The 19,311-nt window shown below is 50.1% G+C and overlaps 1 protein-coding gene across 1 annotated transcript; it reads left to right on the top strand.

Annotated features, from left to right (window-relative positions):
- Positions 1 to 5,446: 5,446 nt before the first annotated feature.
- On the top strand, positions 5,447 to 17,867 carry GJB3 (gap junction protein beta 3). The gene is made up of 2 exons (XM_034754374.1): positions 5,447 to 5,614; positions 15,153 to 17,867. The coding sequence occupies exon 2, from the start codon at positions 15,184 to 15,186 to the stop codon at positions 15,988 to 15,990; it is 807 nt and encodes a 268-aa protein (XP_034610265.1). The 5' UTR covers positions 5,447 to 5,614; positions 15,153 to 15,183; the 3' UTR covers positions 15,991 to 17,867.
- The last annotated feature ends 1,444 nt before the right edge of the window (positions 17,868 to 19,311 follow it).

Here is a 19,311-nt window from a genome sequence, read left to right as displayed (position 1 = left end):
CGTACTTTAAAGTTTAATGGTTTACATCTTGAGTGCATGCTAAGCTGTGATTGAAAGGATAGGAATGCACAGGCTCTGAGCCTGATTCTGATCTCAAAGCACTGTACCTCGGGCAGCGTGGTTCCTCCTGGCTCACACCACTATTAAGGGAGAGCAGAATCGGGACTCTTGTATTGAAACTCTTGGGGCCAGATCTTCAGCTGATGAAGGCAACAGAGCTATGATGATCTACCCCAGCAGAGGGTCAGACCCTTAGACCTCAAAACCACTTCTCTTGCTCTGCATGGGAAATGAAGTTCTCCCCCGCTGGCTAGCCCCGTTCCAAAGCCAAGAGAGGTGGGGCTAAACTGGTTAGTAGAGCAAGCTCTGCTGTGCGTGCGCCTGCTCTGTGCCTGCACCAGTGACCTTCTCCCCAGACACACCAGCACTGAGGCTGATGTTCCCCCTTTGCATGCTGATTGGCTCCGAGAGCTTTTCTTCCATGGCACCAAATGTTTTTGTGAGCTGCAAAGCAAGGGCGAGATCCAAGCATATAAACTAAAGCGGGGAGACACCCTTGTTCCACCGAGGAAAGGAAGGAGATTCAGAAAAGATGGTCAGTGAGATTCCCTTGGGAGCTGGCATCACTCACATCTTCGGAGGTGTTTCAGGGGTCTGCGAGATCTCGGTTTCCACACCACTGGGAGACCAAAAGCATTGAGCCCACGCTGGGTAGATCATAAAGCCAAATTCTTCCTTCTGAGCGGGTAGGGACACTGTGGGGTTTAGAGCAGGGATAAAATCTAGCTCCTGACCAGTTGTGGATGTCAAAGATCCCATGCTGGTTTTGTTAAGACCAGGGTCCTGGCCCAATTCTAATCTGGGCAGGCATGTTTGGCTGACCTATTTCCCCACCGTTTTCTTCATCACTTGCTTTCCTAGTGTAGGGCTGATGGTTCAGAATGACAGCGGTGCCCCACTCCCATGCTGGATGCATTTTAGAGGTGGCAAAGGAATGATCCCTCTAAGTGCTTTGGGGCCCTGCATGAACGGTACCATCGACGTTATCATAGGGCCAGGGGTTTCTGTCTGGAGAATAGGGCCCCGTATGTTTTTTTGCAATTTGGAGGCATTGGATGAGACCTGGGTGACATATTTGTGTTTGAGCATGGCCAGGTGCTAAGTTCAGGGTTGGGTCCCTTTGCCCATTTCTACTCAATGATTCTACGTCCCGGCTCTCAGGAATCTGCCATTGTGTCTCCCTTCTTCACTCTTGTCTGCATGTTCCCCTTTACCTGACCCTTGAGCGCGAGTCCCAGCAGAACCCCTTATAACGCTTGGCACCCATTCAGGTAGCTCCTTTCCGCCACTCCCCGACTGCACAGTCCTGCCAGCCTGGCAACAAAAATGCTCTGAAGAACCTGGCACGCACGTGTGGGAGGGGGCCAATTCTGTGCCTGCCCCAGGCTTGCAGTTTGGGGGGGCAATGCCCCTCCTGCCCCTGCCCCCAAACTACTCCCAGGATGTGCGCACACAAAATATCCCTAGTTTGGTCAATGTCTGCAGCATGGACAAAAAACGCCGAGCTGAAGTGAGAAGACTCGCCATGGAAGTACAGCAAGAGGTGGCCTGCGGCGAGGGAAAACGCCCCGCCTGTCTAACGAGAGGCTTGCCCCCGCGGCCTGTTAGAACAAGGAATCCTGCGTGCGTGTGGGAGGCCCCGCTCCTGCTTCTTTGAGGGGCGCATTCATTTCTGAGTGGGGCGGCTCTCGGCTCGGAGCTTCTCAAGCGTGCGATACCGGCTCCTCCCTTTGCACTAGAGCAGCGAGCGGCGGGCATGTCTGAACAGACACGGGTTGGAGGTGGGGATCCCTCGCCGTTTACCTGCGTGTTTACCTTGACACTCAGAAATACCTCTCCCCCTTCCCCGCCCCCTGTGACCATTTTCCAGCATTCATGGAAAGGTGCCTGAAATGAAATGGCAAAGATTTGGTGGAGGGAACAGTGCTCCCCCATTTACTCAGCATGTTGTGGGTTTGGGGGAGGGGGCTGTTTTGTTTAGTTTAATTGAAGGAAAAGGAGACATTGCATTGTAATTGGGGGTGGGAACGTCATTTAAGGAGGAAATGACCAGTGCTGACTAGAGCGGGCTGAATGTATTCGGTGCTGCGGCTGCTCCCCTGTAGCCCAGGCGTTGGGGCATTCATCGGGGATGTGAGAGACCCACGTTCGAATCCCCGCTCTAGAGCAGACCCAAACCGGACTCTTTCAATTCACTGCAAAACTTCCGATTAGTTTTGACCCTCGTGGAATTTTTGTTTTGATTTTTTTCGAAACAGCCACTGAACCGAAAAATCAGCTCTGCGCCCATCTCTACTGAGGAGACCAGTGAAGGCATCAGATTCCCTGCATGAAAATCTCTCTTTAAATCAGGCTGCGGTGGTCAGTGGCTACAGAACCAACCCACCCCCTGCAGTGGCAAAGGGTTCCTCACTGCTTTGCACTCTGAGGCACTCTGAACTCCGCAAGGCCAAGGTGAATGATGAAACCAGTCAGCAGTGAGTCACCACCATCGTTTTCCAGAGCACCTGCGTTCACCATCCCAGGCTAATGTGTCAGAGCTGATAGGATCATCGCACCTGGAGATATGGCTGCGGAGACACATGGGTTGCCTGAGGGCCTTGGAGGGTTTCCTAGTTGACAGTGTTTCAATGTTAGTGTTTCCTAAACAGCAGCCACACTAGGGACGATAATTGCTTAGTGCTGGATGGGGTGTGCAAAAAACAAAGCAGGGCATTCCCATGCATAGTTGTGATTAAGATCTCAGATCTCCGTAGGAAAAAAATCATTAACAAGAGGCCCAACCCTGCATTGTACTGAGTAGCGTCGACTCCTGTTGAAACTAATGATACCAACATCTTCCTTTAGCTGTTACTTTTGTTTCCTCAAGACCCTTCTCCCAGGATGCGTTTAGAAGCTCAGGGATGTTGAGAGAGATGCTGATTGGCTACAGCTATCCAGTAAAATGGGCCATTTCATTCCCTTCCAGTCAGGGCCGGCTCCTGGCATCAGCTCTGCAAGCAGGTGCTTGGGGCGGCCAAGGGGAAGGGGCGGCACCTCGGGCTCTTCGGCGGCAGGTCCCTCGGTCCCTCTCGGAAGGAAGGACGGACCTGCCACCGAAGTGCCACCAAAGAAGAAAGCGGCGCGGTGGAGCTGCTGCTGAAGTGCCGCCGAGCGCAATCGTGGCTTTTGGTTTTGGGTTTGGGTTTTTTTCCGCTGCTTGGGGCGGCAAAAACCCTGGAGCCGGCCCTGCTTCCAGTCATTTCCGCAAGGGTGCTCACTGACTCTTTTTAAATAAAAGAGGCCTTATAAAATTAGTTCCACTGCCAGAATAACTAGTCATCGTTAGAGATGGGATCTGGATCCAGCTTTGAACCTCCCCAATGAACAGGCTTCTTTGACTCTGGGTCAGGAGCCAATGTGCAGGTGTGGTTAGGGACAGAGTGTTGGTTCTGGCCCATCTCTATGTATAAGATATTAATGCATGGAATTGGTGGCTCCCAAGTTGAGGCTGTCCACAGAGAGACTCTTACTCTTGGGACTGCGTATCCTCAGACATCCAGCCTCCCTGGCATCCCTGGGATCAGAATCTGCCCCCGCCAATCCCGCTACAAGAGTTCTTCCTGCCTTTATTCTTCAGCGTTTAAAACGCACCCACAAGAAGATCTGGGACACGGGCCTAAAACAAGACACAGCCCATAATGAAAACTAGACTCACCCAAAGCAAACCACCTCCCCATGCCTATAGCAAAAGCCTGCTCACAGAGATGACAGGATGCCTACGGGGCAAGAAACCCGGGCCCAAGGAAGAAGAGATTTCCAGAGCCAAGAGCTCGCCACCGAACAGTCCTCCTGATGCTGAACACTAGGGGCAGTTAGTATAGGGCATCGGTTATGGGGAGAGGTGTCGCTCTGGTAGCATGAGTTGGAACCATATTGGGCTGTAGGGATTTAATACTGGTGGGCATGACCTAGGATGACCAGACGGCAAGTGTGAAAAATCGGGATGGGAGGTAGGGGGTAATAGGACCTTATATAAGACAGCCCCAAATCTCGGGACAGTCCCTATAAAATCAGGACATCTGGTCACCCTCGCATGGCCAAGCCCACTGTGCAATCAGGCTGCCTCCTTGTGCAGCAGCTGCTTTCAGGTGCTCCGCAGGGTCGCGCTGAGTGGCAGACACATGACAGGTTGCTTTGGGCACAAGCGCTCCGGGGCCTGGACAAGCCGTAGGCGATAACCCTACCAGGAACGGCAGCTTCCCTCCCAGCTGAGGCCTCCACTGGATTGGCGATGAACTGTAGCTGCACACAGGCTACGTCCATGCTACAAGCTCGGGGTGGGAGTCCCCTGCTCACGCGCACGTGCGTACGCTCACTCTCAGCACGCTAGTGCCAGTGTAAATAGCAGGGATACGGCTGAGCTGGGCCGAATACACACTCATGGGCTTGTACTCAGCATGGCCCCGTCATGCCTCTGTTACCGCGACCACAGCTATTTATACTCGGCCTGGCTCAAATCTGGGCACACAAGCAGGGCAATTACAGCCCCGGCTCGCAGTGTAGACGCAGCCACGGCAGATGCTGTGGGGGTCAAACCTCCTGTGTCGAAAGCAGGAAGCCGGCCCTTTGCACGCAGCGGCACTCCCTTGGGTGTCAGTAAGAGGCAGGCTCTATAACTGCGGGGCCTGACGCTATGGGGAGATCTGCCCTAAGGCAGCGTGTTGCGTTATCCGCCCAGGCAGGCTTTGTCCCTGCCCGTCCGTGGGCCGCACGCAGCACAGCACATAGAACAGTTGTGCGCTAGTGCAACTGGCGTGAATTGCTGGGCACAGCCCCCCGCCGCACTGAGCAGTGGTAAGTCCCCAGCTTCTTGGCCATCCCCTGCTCTCCCCGTCTCCAACGCACAGGGGGCAGAGGGGTGGATCCAAGGAGACCTAGGCTGAGGGCAATCCTCATCTGGCAGTTGAGGGGCTGAGCTCTGGACTCCCTTCCTAGGGCCCCCGGCTCTGGAGCCGAAGCAACCCGGCTGCCTCGGTGCCAGATCAAGCCCTCCATCCTACTTGTCCCGCTGGATGTTGTGTGGCCAGGCACAGCGATCCGGGCTGCACTGGGCAGAATCCGGGCCGTGGGGCCGAGAACCCCCTGCTGATTTGGCACGTCGGCGTCCGTGAGGGCGCTGTCCCTGGCCTGGGGGTGTTACGGCCGTTTGCTTGATGGAAGCTTGCTCCCTGCTCCCCCGCTGCACAGCCGTCCTGGCTCCAGGTGGAGCTCTGGCTGGGAAAGTTGGGCCTTGCCCTTGCTCCCCCTGGCTTCTTATACTGGTTCACCAGCCTAAGAAGAATTCTTTTCCCTTTGCACACTTCCTGCAGGGCCACACCTTCCGTGCTGGGCAGAAAATCAGGGAGGTTGTTGCACGGAGATGAGCTGGAGACCTCATGCTGCCGTTTTCTCCCTGTCTTCCTTCTGCAGGGGAGGCTGTTCAATGGCATAGACCTTAAACAGGGCTGCTTCGGGGGATCTGACGGCTTTTTCGTTCAGCAGGAAGTATCGGGACAGACAGAGAGCTCTGCAGGTGAGTGCAGTTTACCTTCAGTTTCACCAGAGTATTGAATATGGGACTCTAAGCTGGGTGCCAAAAAATAGCACTAGGAAATGGTGCGGACCCGAGTCGATCAGTAAATGATATTCTCAGCTCTGTCTGGAAGGAAATATACCCCTTGGTGGAGTATTTTCACTAGGCAGATGAGCAAATTCTGAGTAAGTCTGGACAACCATTTGTCCTATTTTGAAAACAATGTCCAACTGTTAAAGACAAAGTAGACCATTTCCCCCTTCCTTTCGAAGTAGCGTTATACACAGCTGTGAAGGATCTCTGTATTTATTTCGCATTTTCCTTTAAGTCATTTTAATCAGCCAGGCTGCTGGGCTTTAGATCTGGAGAACAGAAGAGAATGCAAGAGTCTGGGGGAAGTGGAAGGGGAAACGAGGCTGGGTTTTTTCACAGTGTCTCAGATTTATATTGTGTGGTCTATAAAAAAATAAATAACCAGCCCCAGATCACTAGACGGTGCAACATAACGTGTCTGAAAGGTTCCGATCTCCAGACTGACGTGGTGAACTGTCCAATAATCCGAGAGAAAGAAGGGCGCATGAGAGAGTCTCTCAGAAATGTTGCTAGGATATAGAAAGAAAACCGCACTTCGGGCCCAATCCAAAGTCAGTTGGCTTCCACTCAGGCTGTTATTTTTGGAAAGCCTGTGTGTCTCAATGTTGGAAGGCGCGGGGGGCATTATCCTCCATCTGGTGGGGTTTATACCCCTCTTTGGATGCTGCTAAATTATCCAAACCCAGGAACTGATGGTTCCCATCCCTGACTCATAAAGATTCTCCTGGAAACCAAAATGTCTTGGCCACTGGAGGGCACCAACTTGCTCTGAACGGCCTCTAATTCCCTATAATGCCCCAGCATCCCCCCACTGGGCAGTGTTCCCCACCCAGCCCCACCTCTCTTTGCATATGGGCCGGTCCTTGCCTCTCACTCCACCTGTAACCGTCATCTGGACACTGCCCAGAAGCAAACAACCGTCAGGCCTCCGTTTGCATGGGCAATTTCTGTACCGGAGGGATGGGTGGGTCTCCTTGCTATTAGTAGAATGCTGTCCCCCAACATGCTTACAGCAAGACCGCATTGTGCCATGGAGATGGGGCTTCAGTCATGTCCCTGAAATGTTCTAAATCCCGGAGGACGTGGATAAGGTCCCACGCTCACGAGTAGTGTCCCATTGAATAGTTTGTGGGCCCCCTAGCAAGCCTTTCTGTCTTCTGTTGCAGAAGCCACCAGAACCTAACAGAGTAGCAGTGTCTATATTTAGCCTTGTATGTTTGTCTGTAGCTAGTCAAGAGGGTTCTTCGGAAGCCAGCTGTATCCATGGGGTTTTCTTATGTTCGTAATGTTGTGTAAAGCACAAAGACACAACACTGCTTTGCAGAGAAACCGGGCTTTAGCCATGCTGGGAGCACAGATGGGTTGTTACCTAGGCAACTACTACTATTAGTTACACATTTTGGGGCCAATCTCCATGCCGGCGTGTCCCTAGGTCCAATGGCAGGGTCAGGACCTTGGTTAGGACCCCCTGCCTCCTGGGAAAGGGTGGGCATGCTCTAAAGCGCTTTGATGAACTGTTTACAGCCCATGGGCCACTGGCAAATTGTTCTCTTTGACTTTTCCCTCTTTGTTACGTGTGGTGTGTTTGGTCTCCTAAGTCACAAGATGCCATTCCCATTGTGGACCCAGTTGAATCAGATACGTAAGTCCCATTGATTCCAGTGGGCCTGCTCGTGTGGTGCTTGAAGTTAAGAATGGGATTTAGCACTGGCTGAATCCAGCTCTGAAGAACCAAGACCTTTTGAGGACAAGAATCGTTCTGTGTCCAGCACTACTGGGCCATGATCCTCTTGGTGCTCCCCAATATAACTAGTGAATTTCCAGTTCAAATTCCCAGACAAATAAACATTCCTGCTAGAACTCATGAAACTTGGGATTTTTTGTGTGGACAATTTCACAAATAAATGGAGTCATAGAATATCAGGGTTGGAAGGGACCTCAGGAGGTATCTAGTTCACCCCCCTGCTCAAAGCAGGACCAATCCCCAGATAGATTTTTGCCCCAGATCCCTAAATGGCCCCCTCAATGATTGCACTCACAACCCTGGGTTCAGCAGGCCAATGCTCAAACCACTGAGCTAGTCTTGCAGATACTAAATAATTTGACCCCAAGAACCAAACTGAACCAAACTTGGAGCCTGTATACGTACCAATATTTGTGAATCAGTCCTTCCACCATTCAGCCAGCTCTCACATTCACTAACTTCCTGTACAGTGGCTTAAACTGAACGTTCTTTTTTGGCTCTGATCCAAAGTCCATTGAAGTCAATGGGAGTCATTCCAATGGGCTCTTAATCAAGTCCTTTGTGTCTTCTATAAAATATGCCTGATATCACCCAGAACTGGCTTGTCCAGTCCAGGGAACCTTCCCACGATGCATTTCATCACCATGGGCACATTCTTTCCGCATGAATAGTGCAAACACCCAGCGATCAGACGTCTAAAGAGTAATCAGGGCTTTTGGTTACAGAACTTGCTGCTACCTCAGGATAGGGATTGAAGCGCAGAAGCCGTTGGTTGTCTCTGTTCTGGTTATGGCACATTTGCCCATGAATTTTGGGCAATGGTGGCTTTGCAGTTTTATTCCGGCACATTCCACAGCCGGGCAACATCGTCGTTTTTGTCAAAAGGCCAATTTTGCAGGGAAAGATTTTGAGCATTTGCCCTTTTTGCAGGTTTCAGTATTAAAAAAAAATAATTATCCAAATGAAAATTTGCAAAATATAGAGGTGTGTGCTCAAAAACTGTACAATTTTTCAGGACAGCTGGAAGCATGTTGACTCAAAAACGGTCCTGTAATTTGAACAAAGCAAGGCAAACGTCACAAAACCCTCCTTGGAAATTCAAAATGAAATGCGGAAGATCTCTGCTGAGGGTTTCCAGTGTCGGGCAGTATTGCGTGCATGGCCCTCTCTGTGATTGTTTGCCCACTGCTATTTTCAAATGGTGAAATTCACCCCAGTCCAGAGGGCCAGTAAAAGGTCTCTGTGCCACTTAAGCCCCTCGCTAGCCTGCTTCAGTGATGCGTGGGCTTTTTGCTGACCAACTGCACAGTGATTGCATAAAAATTAACATGGGGCTACCCTCTTGATGCTTTTGCAAAGAATCCCATCTCCAAGGAGACACGTTTACACCCGTAAAGGCCATTTCGCTAACTTCCCATTCCGTAAAGTCAAGGAAGGGTTTTGAAAATGGAGCTGTCTCCTTTCTACCTCTAACACCGCCATCACCAGAAAAAGGCTTTGTGATCAAAATCTAGCTGACAATTGTCTTGATGACATAAGAGGCACAATAGACTCCAGCTGACTCTCTATAAATGCATTTCTTCCCCCCTCCTCCTGGCTATAATCACAGCAGAAAACCACTTGCCTTTTGACATTGCAATGAACAGCTCTGATTCAGTGACACGGTCCTGCATGCTCAAAAGTGGGTACTGCTTTTGCGTGCCCGACTTGAGAGGCGTTAAAGGGTTGTGATATTCAGAAAGTGATGAGCACACCGCTGGAATGGTTTTGGTGTCTGATGAACATTTTCACAACACTGAAACATGTTCCTGTCGCAAATTGGGATAGAAAGTCAAAATTGCAAAAATGATCACAGACGGGGAGGAAAAAATCTCCGCTCGGGTCAACGGAAACATTTCCCTTGGAGAATTTCTTCATTTAGATTTTGACCTGGTTTTAGCTAATTTCTTTATTATAATTAGCTTAAATTTTTAAACGAAAAGTCACTTTGAACTAAAGCAGATTTTTTCATTTTGAAGACATGGAAATGAAGTGTTTTGACAATTCCAAAGCTGTTTTTTTCTCCCCCCAAAAAAACTTTCAAGTAAAGAAAATTTGTCAGAACTGACCCTGGCCCATAGAAAGTGTGGGGTTTGCTGACTCAGCGTTTTCCAGGACAAACATGGTTCCTTCACCGTTTCCTAACCAGCTGTACTGTGCACGCACTGCCTGACAATCAGCCCCTTTCGCGTGTCTTGTGTTGAGCACCCCAAATTACTAGTCCATTGTGAAAATGTAGGAAACAGCTATTGGGCACTAAGAAAGGGACACTCTGTAGGATCAAATTCTGCTCTCATTTATACTAGTGTAACTTAGAGTGCTTCCGAAATTGGCTGAGCTGTATAGCTATCCAGCTGGTGTCGCTGAGACTATAACAACACCTAGCTCTGGTATAGCAACTTCATCAGCGGATCTCAAAGCACCTCACAAAGGAGGTCAGCATCATTATCCCCATTTTACAGATGGGGAAACTGGGGCACAGAAGTGGGACGTGACTTGCCCGAGCTCACCCAGCGGGCCAAAGGCAGAGCCAGGAATTGAACCCAGCTCTCCTGAGTTCCAGTCCAGTGCCCTCGCCTGGCCCTTAGACCTAAAAACTGCTCTACAGCCACCTAGACCAAGTGTGTCTTTTCTTTGACATTATAAAGCGAGAACAATATTAAAAACTTGACGGGAATTAAAATGATCTTTCCTATACCTCCAACTTGAGCCTACTGCAGGCAGGGCGTGCAGGGTTAAGGCTGCAAGGGAACCCACCCTATCTGTTTTGTGTGGCCCAGATGACAGGGAGATTCATGGTTGTAGTTTGGAAGGCATTTCGCTCCCGGGCTGACCAGCCATCTGAAACTAACTAGGCTGGTTAATAAAGCACCCTCAGCCGGCGTGCAGGTAAAACCCGAGATGGATTGTAAGGGGGCAGGTTGTTCCAAAGTTGGTGGGGCGCATAGCCCTAAAGTCCCAGGAGTGAGCCCCGGCAGAACTGCACATGAATCCACTGAGGGCTCCACCGGTGCTGTCTCCTGGGGGTCTCCGCTCACTCCCTGCCTGGGCAGGGTATCGTCTTCTGGGAAGAGCATCCCGAAAGGAAGGATGGTCTTAGCCTCCTTCATGCCACAGACTCGCAAACTGCATTCAGGCAGCGTCGCCAAGAGGCAGCTGCTGCTGGGGTAGAGGGCAGCTGACAAACCACACCACACTGGGAGAAGGTGTGCAGCGTCCTGGGACAAAGCCCCTCCGCAGCCCTGCTGGTAAGAACGGTGCCATGAGGTCTCTTATGGCCATGCAGAGCAGTCAGGGCCTTGCTTTGGAGTTTTTGAGGGGCTTTAAAGGCAAAGCAGTGGGCTATGGGCAGGAGCTGACTGTAAAGGGAGAGATGGAGTTAGTGTGGTGCTTTCTGAGTCAGAGATTTGCAGACTGATTGTGGCAGGGAATCCCAGGAGGAGCAGCCAAAGAGTTCTTCGTAAGGCTGGTCGTAAATTTCCATCTAAATTGTTTTTTGATGGAAAATTGGGGTTCCGATTAAACCAGTTTTTCATGAAAAATGTCTGCTCTCTGTAGACTTTTTTTTTTTTTAGTCAAAGCACTGAATGGCCAGAAAACGACAATATTTCAATTTTGAAGGCTGCTGCAGTGCCTCTTGGGAGTTATAGTTCCAGTGCCTCCTGCTCCCATTCTCCTCTACAGGCCGGGCTTCCCAGCTGAACTTTATCTCCCATGGTGCACTGCAGGCAATCAACTGCCATGATACACTGCCCCCTACCCAAGAGGTATTATGGCAGATGTAGCCCAACCAGGGAGCCTGGTCTATAGAGGTGAACAGGGACAGGAGGCAGCTAAACTACAATTCCCATGAGGCACCACAGCAGCATTTCAGAATTGAAATATCTCAGGATTTAGCCAATCTATTTGGGGGTTTAACTTTTTGTTGTTGTTGTTGTTGTTGAAAACGACACGGGAGGGGGGAATCCATATGCTGAACAACTTCTAGTTATTAAATTAAGAAAATCACATTGGATTAGGATTTGGACCTACTAACTTTTCCTCAGGATGTTTCAGAGACCTTCTCCTTGGCATTGTCCATGGGCCTCCCTCCCATCCCAACCAGGGCAGTAATGGGGATCGACTTAACACCATTACTCAGCCTCTTTGCTTGGGCCAGGAGCCAGCATGTTGCTGTGCTTTATGCATTGTCCTCAAAAGTGTGGGCTGCCCAGATCCAATTAGGGATGATTATTATTTATCGAGGGGTGCTTTGCACACTACGTCCCTTGCAGAGGGGCTAACCCAGGCCATTAGGAGATATGAGGCAATCATTTAGGAATGGGACAGCGCAGAGACATCGCTGCCAAAGAATTCAGCACAGGAAGGCTTTGAAGTAGTCGTGCGTTAAAAGGGGAGCACTGGTGCCTGGCACGTGGGGCACAGACGCCTGTTCCTTGCACAAGGGGCAGCATGAGAGAAGGCCGAGAGTGTGAGGAGGCAGAGGGGTGTACGGAGCAAGAGAAGGAGCGGGGATCTATAAGGGAAGGGTTGTAGATTGCCATGAAGTGCACCAGGGCCTCCTAGGTGAGACTGGGGAGCGGGATCTGGTGCAGAAGGAAAAGGCCAGGGCACTGATGGCTAGTCCTATGGAGCTGCTGCAATTCCTATTCAGTGGCCATATAGGCACTGGGCAAGGCACTGATTTAGGCCTGGATTGGGCCCTGGGCCATTCCATGGAGAGGCGATGGTGTTTGGAGTGATTGCACTGCAAAGCATCAGCCACCCCGATTCGCCACGGGTCAGCTACTGGGGGAAGGAGCCAACACCCTGCTCCTTGTCTCCGTTCCTGTAAGAGAGCTCCTTACTAGCCAATTGCATTCGTGTTCCGCCAGACAGCACCCCAAGCCGTGATTCATCTGCAAATGTTACTTGGCTAATAAGTTGTTTTGTCTCCCAGCCTAGATTAACACCACGGGACAAATGTTTTTTTACTAACCCTAAAGGAAGTGCCCTAAATAAACACCTAATCACACAGGCACTTTGATGTAATAACCCTCTTGTTTTCTCCAACCAAAGCCAACTGGATCATTAAGAACATATTTCTGCAGGGTTAAGCATTATAGACCTCAGCCAGTGCCACCTGGGGTAGCTTTTGTGGGGGCGAAGCAGGAATGGGATGGGTCAGTGCTCAAGACGGTAATACACAGGAAGTGCCATCGGCTATCCAGCAAATGGTAATTTTGATATGAGTCACTGGGGTGTTTTGCCAGTTTCCAGAAGGGACCCAAAACCAAGCTCTGATCTGTTAGTGATCTCATGGGAATAGCTGCAAGGAGATAGGACTTCTCACTGGCCACGTGGGTCTGTGTCCCTATGGGGACGATCAAAAATGGGATGTTTCCGTCAAAAAAAATTCCAAGAAAATGAAAATCTTTCATTTCATTCAATATTTTTCAGGAGCTTTGGGATTAAATGACTTGAAACAAAAACATACCGCTCCATTTCAGATCAAAATTTTTCATTTGCTTTAGATTTTAAATGGAAATTTTCTATTCATTTAGTCAAAAACTTGAAGGAAAGGGAAATGTGTCACACAAGTATTAATTTCCCTGGAAAAGCCAATGTTTTGTTTTTAAAAAATCAGTGGACGTTTTTCAACCAACTCTACTTCCACGTTGGGGGGTATTTTGATTCTCACACCTGCTCTGTAGTGATCAGTCACCTTTATTAGAATTGTTACTATTATTACTATTTATGTGTGTTACCATAGTACCTAGTCAAGGACCAGGACTTCATTGTGTTGGGGGCTGTACAAACAGAACCAAAAGGCCTTGGATGTGGCTCTTCTGGGAATGGTCACACATTAGTACATGTTGTAAGACCCCAATATCAGCAAAGTGTTAATACATTTCTGACCCTCTAGACTATTATCCCCTCCTCTTGTTTCCAGGTGTTAATTGATAGGAGTAAACGCCTATTATATAAATTAGTTGTTTCATACCCAACCTGCAAAACATTTCACCAAGTTTGTGGTTTCTGTCAATCAGTTTCATGTGCCTCCTGCTTTGTTCTCTTCCCGGGGTAAGGCGAAGGCTGACCCTGCATAGCTTGTATATGGGGGAATATGCCCCAAACTCCCCTAAAAGCTTGCTTTGGGGGGTTTGCATTTCTTTTGCTGAAATCTATCTCCGCAGTGTTCCATGAAACGCAGGAGTCCTGCCTTAGGTCTGAATCTCAGGACCTGATCCTCCACTCACTTTTACCAGCTGACTCCAGTAAAGTCATCCCTGATTTATACCAGTGTAAAGGAGCGAAAAATCAGGTAGCTAATTCCCAGTGCTTTGCTTTGCAGGTAGGGACCTTGCCCAATTCGTCATCTCTTACTAATAAGCCTTTGTCAAGGCCATGAGCAACACAGATGAGTCACTCCCCCAAATGAGCTGTGAGTCAGCAGGTTAAATGAAAATGTTCAGCACTGCCTGGGTTAATGCCACCGGCTGACCTAGATGTCGCCTGGATTCAGGTGGGGCGGCTCCCCTTTGCTCTGACATGGGTTGTGTTATCCCCATCCCCAGGCTGACTTTGGTGGCTGAGATTTGCAGAGTGGCCTAAGGAATTAGACGCCCAAATCTGATTGAATGGCAATGAGAGTTGGAGGCCTAAATTCCTTTAGTCACTTGGGAACTGGGTCTGGATTGGACTGATGATCTGTCTGTACCAAGAGGGAGGAAGACTGTTTTGGGGGCCAGATCTATGATCTACTTCACCTCTGGCCTAGTAAAACCCATGAGCCAATAGGAGCTGCTCTGACCTCTCCCAGGTGCAAGGCCCTTGCTGTGTTTGAGCTAATGGCACTCAGCAATGCCTCAGCCTCATTCCTGCTCCCAGCTGCGGGATGGAGCATGTTGACTGGTTTCCAGATTCCACAAAGAGATGCTCTGGAAGCAGTTCTGGAGCAGGGCAACCACACGGGGCCATTCGGGAGCTCCTAGGCTCCGAGCCACCGGTTCTTCTGTCACCGGAGCCCCCGCAGCCACATCGGTCAAGGGGGAGAAACTATACTCACAGTGGCTGCAATTCACCCCATGCAGAGGGCCAGCACAACGACTCTGCCGGCTAAATCCCACCCCCATCCAGTGTTCTTCCCCGAGGGCTTCGGGGTGCGTTTACACACTGCAAAAAAACCAAACCCATGACAGCGAGTCTCAGAGCCTGGGTCAATGGTCGGGGGCGGGGGGAGAGCGCCTCGGGCTATGGGGTTAAAAATAGCAGTGCACACGTTCCCGCTCAGGCGGGAGCCTGGGCTCTGAAACCCAGGGATGGATGAATTTCTCCAGCCAGAGCTCTGCTCCCCATAGTCTTTGCCCTCTTGCTGGGCACTTTTCTGCTTGAAGGGGTTGAAGTTACAGATCCTTTCTTAAAGGGGTGCCCCCTGGTATGTTTGCTCCAAGGACAGGGGCAGCCTGGTGTGAGGCTCAAGGGATTGAAACGTGAATTCTTTCAAAACCAGAGTGTGTCTGAGCAAAACTGCTTGGGCCAGCTCCCAGCCGGGGTACATCAGTGAAGCTCTGCTTACTTCAGCTCAGCTGCGTTGATTTATACCAGCTGGGGATCTGGCCATGTGATATTTCCCATTGCATTCCCTTCACCTGCTATTTCTCTTGCTTTTCTCTGACTTAGGTGAGTCTGGCTTCCCCCGACGCCCGTCACCATGGACTGGAAGACGCTGCAGGGCCTTCTGAGCGGGGTGAACAAATACTCCACGGCCTTCGGGCGCATCTGGCTCTCCGTGGTCTTCGTCTTCCGGGTGCTGGTCTACGTGGTGGCGGCGGAGCGCGTGTGGGGGGACGAGCAGAAGGACTTTGACTGCAACACCAAGCAGCCTGGCTGCACCAACGTCTGCTACGACCACTACTTCCCCATCTCCCACATCCGCCTCTGGGCCCTGCAGCTCATCTTCGTCACCTGCCCCTCCCTGCTGGTGATCATGCACGTGGCCTACCGGGAAGACCGGGAGAAGAAGAACCGGGAGAAGAACGGTGAGGACTGCCCCAAGCTCTATCGCAACACAGGCAAGAAACACGGCGGGCTGTGGTGGACCTACCTGCTGACCCTCTTCTTCAAGCTGACCATCGAGATCAGCTTCCTCTACATCCTCCACAAGATGTGGGATAGCTTTGACCTACCGCGCCTGGTCAAGTGCGCCAACCTGGACCCCTGCCCCAACATCGTGGACTGCTACATTGCCCGGCCCACCGAGAAAAAGGTCTTCACCTACTTCATGGTGGGGGCCTCCGCCATCTGCATTGTCCTCACCGTCTGCGAGATCTTCTATCTCATCTTCAAGCGGGTCGTCCGGAGCCTACACAAATGGAAGAAGAACTCCAAGCACTTGGTCAGCTACAACAAGGCTTCCACCTGCCAGTGCCACCTCAGGCTGGAGCAGCAGGATGGCAAGGCCAAGAACAAGCCTTTGGATGCCCTCCGGGCCTCCGCTCCCAACTTGACTCTGATCTGACAGGGCGTGTTGGGGGAGGAAAAGCCCTCATGTTGGCCAGAGACAACTGACTTCCAAGATGGCTGCCTGCCATGCCACAAGTGTTACAGGAGTACTTCAATGGGACCTCGATGGCTATGACAAAGCGCGGGAGAGGAGGCGCGTCGCCAAGGCAGGGGCTCTCCCTGTTCTGCGTGGCTGACTGAGTTTTGCATGCGGGGATGTTCATCAGACTGTGTGCTGCTGCCACCATTTTGTTGGGGCCGGGCAGAAAGGACAAGGCCCTGGCAGTACGTTGCTGCAGCTGCTCTTAACATGCAGGGCACAGGTGGGTGGTTTGCCTAGCCAAGGAGGATGTGTGAATCCAAAAGTCTATGCTTTTCATTATTTACATGCTATCGAGCCAGTCCGTGCGATCCTGCAGGTTGGAGCTTCCCTCCTACGTGCTCAGACAGGCCACAAGGGAAGGGAGGAGATGGCTGGCTTTTAAGTCTTAGGAGAAATGACTAATGTAAAGTTGCCAAGGACAATATTTGTCTCCTGTTCTCTCCCCACTCTGCTAGACGCGCAGCTGCCACGCCCAAAACGCCAGCGCCCTTCGCAGACTCCATCACATTGCGTAGAGAGGCACTTGGACTCAGTACCTCAGTGGATGGTTCATTAACTAGGACATTGATGGAAAGGGCTTTATTCTGATACTGAAGTGAGCAAATCCTTGCCTTTCCCATGAACCGTGACCTTTACCAAAGAACCAAGTCCATGGGGTCTAGCAATTGTATGGGAATAAAGTCATAGGCACAAAGTGGGGTTGTGGGTGTGTCTCTTGGGAGAGTCTCTGTAGTTTGCATCTATCTCAGAAACTTCAACCTGTCTGCAAAAGCACTCAGTTCAGAGAGCAAAGAAGCCCCCTGGTTGTGCCTTCGGGTGCCTAGGGAGGGCATTAAACTTCGCCTGGGAGTTTAGTCAGTAAAACATCCTCAATCAAAACCTCGAGTTAATGCACTGGCTCGTGCTCGAGAAAGCAGCAGACGCAATAGCTATAATAGTGGTTCCATGGCCCAGCTTCCCCGTTCTGAATTGAATGGCAGGAGTAACAGTGACTCTGCAGGGGAAAAAGTTTTGTATATTTTCAAGAAGCCGCGGAACAGCCCAGTGGAGTTTCAGGGTTTGTGACCTGTTCTGGGCCAGATCCTCAGCTGACGTCAATGGAGCTAGGCCGATTTCTACCAGCCGAGACTCTGGCCTCACAATTTTTCGTTTAAGTTGTTCTCTGTTCTAACGTTCAAGCTTTGTCCAAACTCTGTAAACCCCCATTACCGAGTAGCTTCTGGCTGAAACCAAATGAGTTCTCCCATTCCTGGTTGAAAACGGGATCGGGATGTAAAATTCAAAGTAAATGTGTCAAATTCATCCCTGGGGTAACTCCAGTCAAATCCAATTGAGGTGTCAATCAAAATACACCAGAGATGACTCTGTCCCAGTGAGTTGATTGTTAACCATGGTTGGAAATCCATACCCATGTGCCCAGGTAACTGATGTTCATAGTTGACTAGGACAGGACATAAGCCCATGAGATAGGACGAATCTGAGTGTGTATATATTTGCAGGAAGTTCTTGTTCTTTGGAATTTTTTTAATACTTTGTCAAGATGTTTCTGACTAAAATAGAGTCCTGAGCAGCTGCGCCTCCAGGGAGATGTCCAGACCCTCACAAAGCAAACTCTATGAATGATGCATATGTTTGTGGATATTAACAAGCAGTAGTGTTGGATGGGAAACGTTCTTCCATCCCACAAGAATTTTTTAGATTTCAAAAAAAAATTCCCATCCTGAATCAGGACAAAAAGTCAAAATTATGAAAATTTTCATGAACTGAGAATCCAAAAAGAATTTCCGATCTGGTCGAATGAGAGATTTCCTTTTGATAATTTCCGAACTCTTTGTTTTGATGTTGACCTTTTTTATACTTACTTACATTATTTTTACATAATTTAACTTAAATTTTGAAACAAAAAGTCATTTTGACCCCAAAACCAGCACTTTTTTGTTTAGGAAATGTAACGGGTAAGTAACAAGTGTCTCGGATTCTGCTGGCACGAATTCAGGCGCTCTTAAAGGCAAACATTGGCATCTGTTGGGACCTTAAGCTCTGTCAATTGCCAGGCTGATATTTACTGATTGGTCAATATCAGGCCATAAGGACCAATGTCATCCTTGAAGGATATGCATGGAGAAGGTCAGTCTGTTTGCGCGTACTATTGTGCTCTAATGGCCACACAGCTCCTTTAGAAATCCCAGGAAAACATTTCCCTGCAGCGAGAGGACGAGATTAAAAGAGATTGAGGCGCAGCCTGTTTAGAAATGCTGTTTTATTTCTCATTAGCTCAGCAGCTGACCGGCCCCTGATATTAATAACTTCCCCATCCTCCACCCCTGAAAATGAATGCCAGGTAGCCACTCATGGGCTATAGCTACACTACAGAGCCTGCATAGCTATGCCGGCATTGCCCTCTAGTGTAGATGCAGCGTACTCCAACAGAAGGAGTTTTTCTGCCTGTGTAAAAGCACCACCTCCCTATGCAGACAGAGGCTTTCTTCTGTCATAACAGCTGCATCTGCAGTGGGGAGGTTGTCAGCATGGCTTTGTCTCTAGCGTCTGGGCTACACTCAAATTGCCCTTGCTGTGTTGCTCAGGGCTGTGAAACCCCCGGTGTAGACGTGGCGAAGAATTCGTCCATCCACAAAGCTACCGCCGCTCAGAGGGTGGATTAATGACACTGACAGAAAAACCCCTTCTGTCTCTGTAGCACCATGCCTGGGCAGAGGTAGTGTGGACATACCCTATGGGTGTGGGCTTTTTTCACAGCCCTGCCCAACATCGCTAGACCAGTATAAGTTTTAAGCACTGAGCAGGCCAGCCCTCACTCCATTTTGCCGAGTGGCTGCAGCGTCCAGGGAGTTCTCTCTCAGGCAATGCACAGCTCAGAAAAAGTTATAGACAAGAAACATTCAGCAGCTACTTGTCAAACATCTTTGCTGGGTCAAAGTCACGTTGGGATGAGCTCCGAAGCTGGTATGAACCGGCATAGCCGGTGTCCGCCAGCGGAGGATCCATCCCGGCGGGTTTTGATTTATCAAACCCAGTCAACTTCGTTCATATGCCCCTCCCCCACTCCTGCTGTCTGGGCCGCTCCGAAAAGTGCTTCACAGCAACACGACTAGTATTTTACAGCTGTCCTGCTGGGCTGGGGGGACGCGTGTCCCACCCCCAGCGGCCAAAGAAACATTTGATTTGTGTAATCCACCAGGTAATGGAATGGCCAAATATACGCTACATTGTTTA

Source organism: Trachemys scripta, chromosome 20 (genome assembly GCF_013100865.1).
Source record: "Trachemys scripta elegans isolate TJP31775 chromosome 20, CAS_Tse_1.0, whole genome shotgun sequence".
NCBI lineage: Eukaryota > Metazoa > Chordata > Testudines > Emydidae > Trachemys > Trachemys scripta.
The sequence above is the reverse complement of the archived record's forward strand: the minus strand, read 5'-3'. Positions and strand labels throughout refer to the sequence as shown.

Bases quoted from the DNA above. Each gene is read 5' to 3' on its own strand.
- GJB3 (XM_034754374.1), top strand. From the start codon at position 15,184: ATGGACTGGAAGACGCTGCAGGGCCTTCTGAGCGGGGTGAACAAATAC.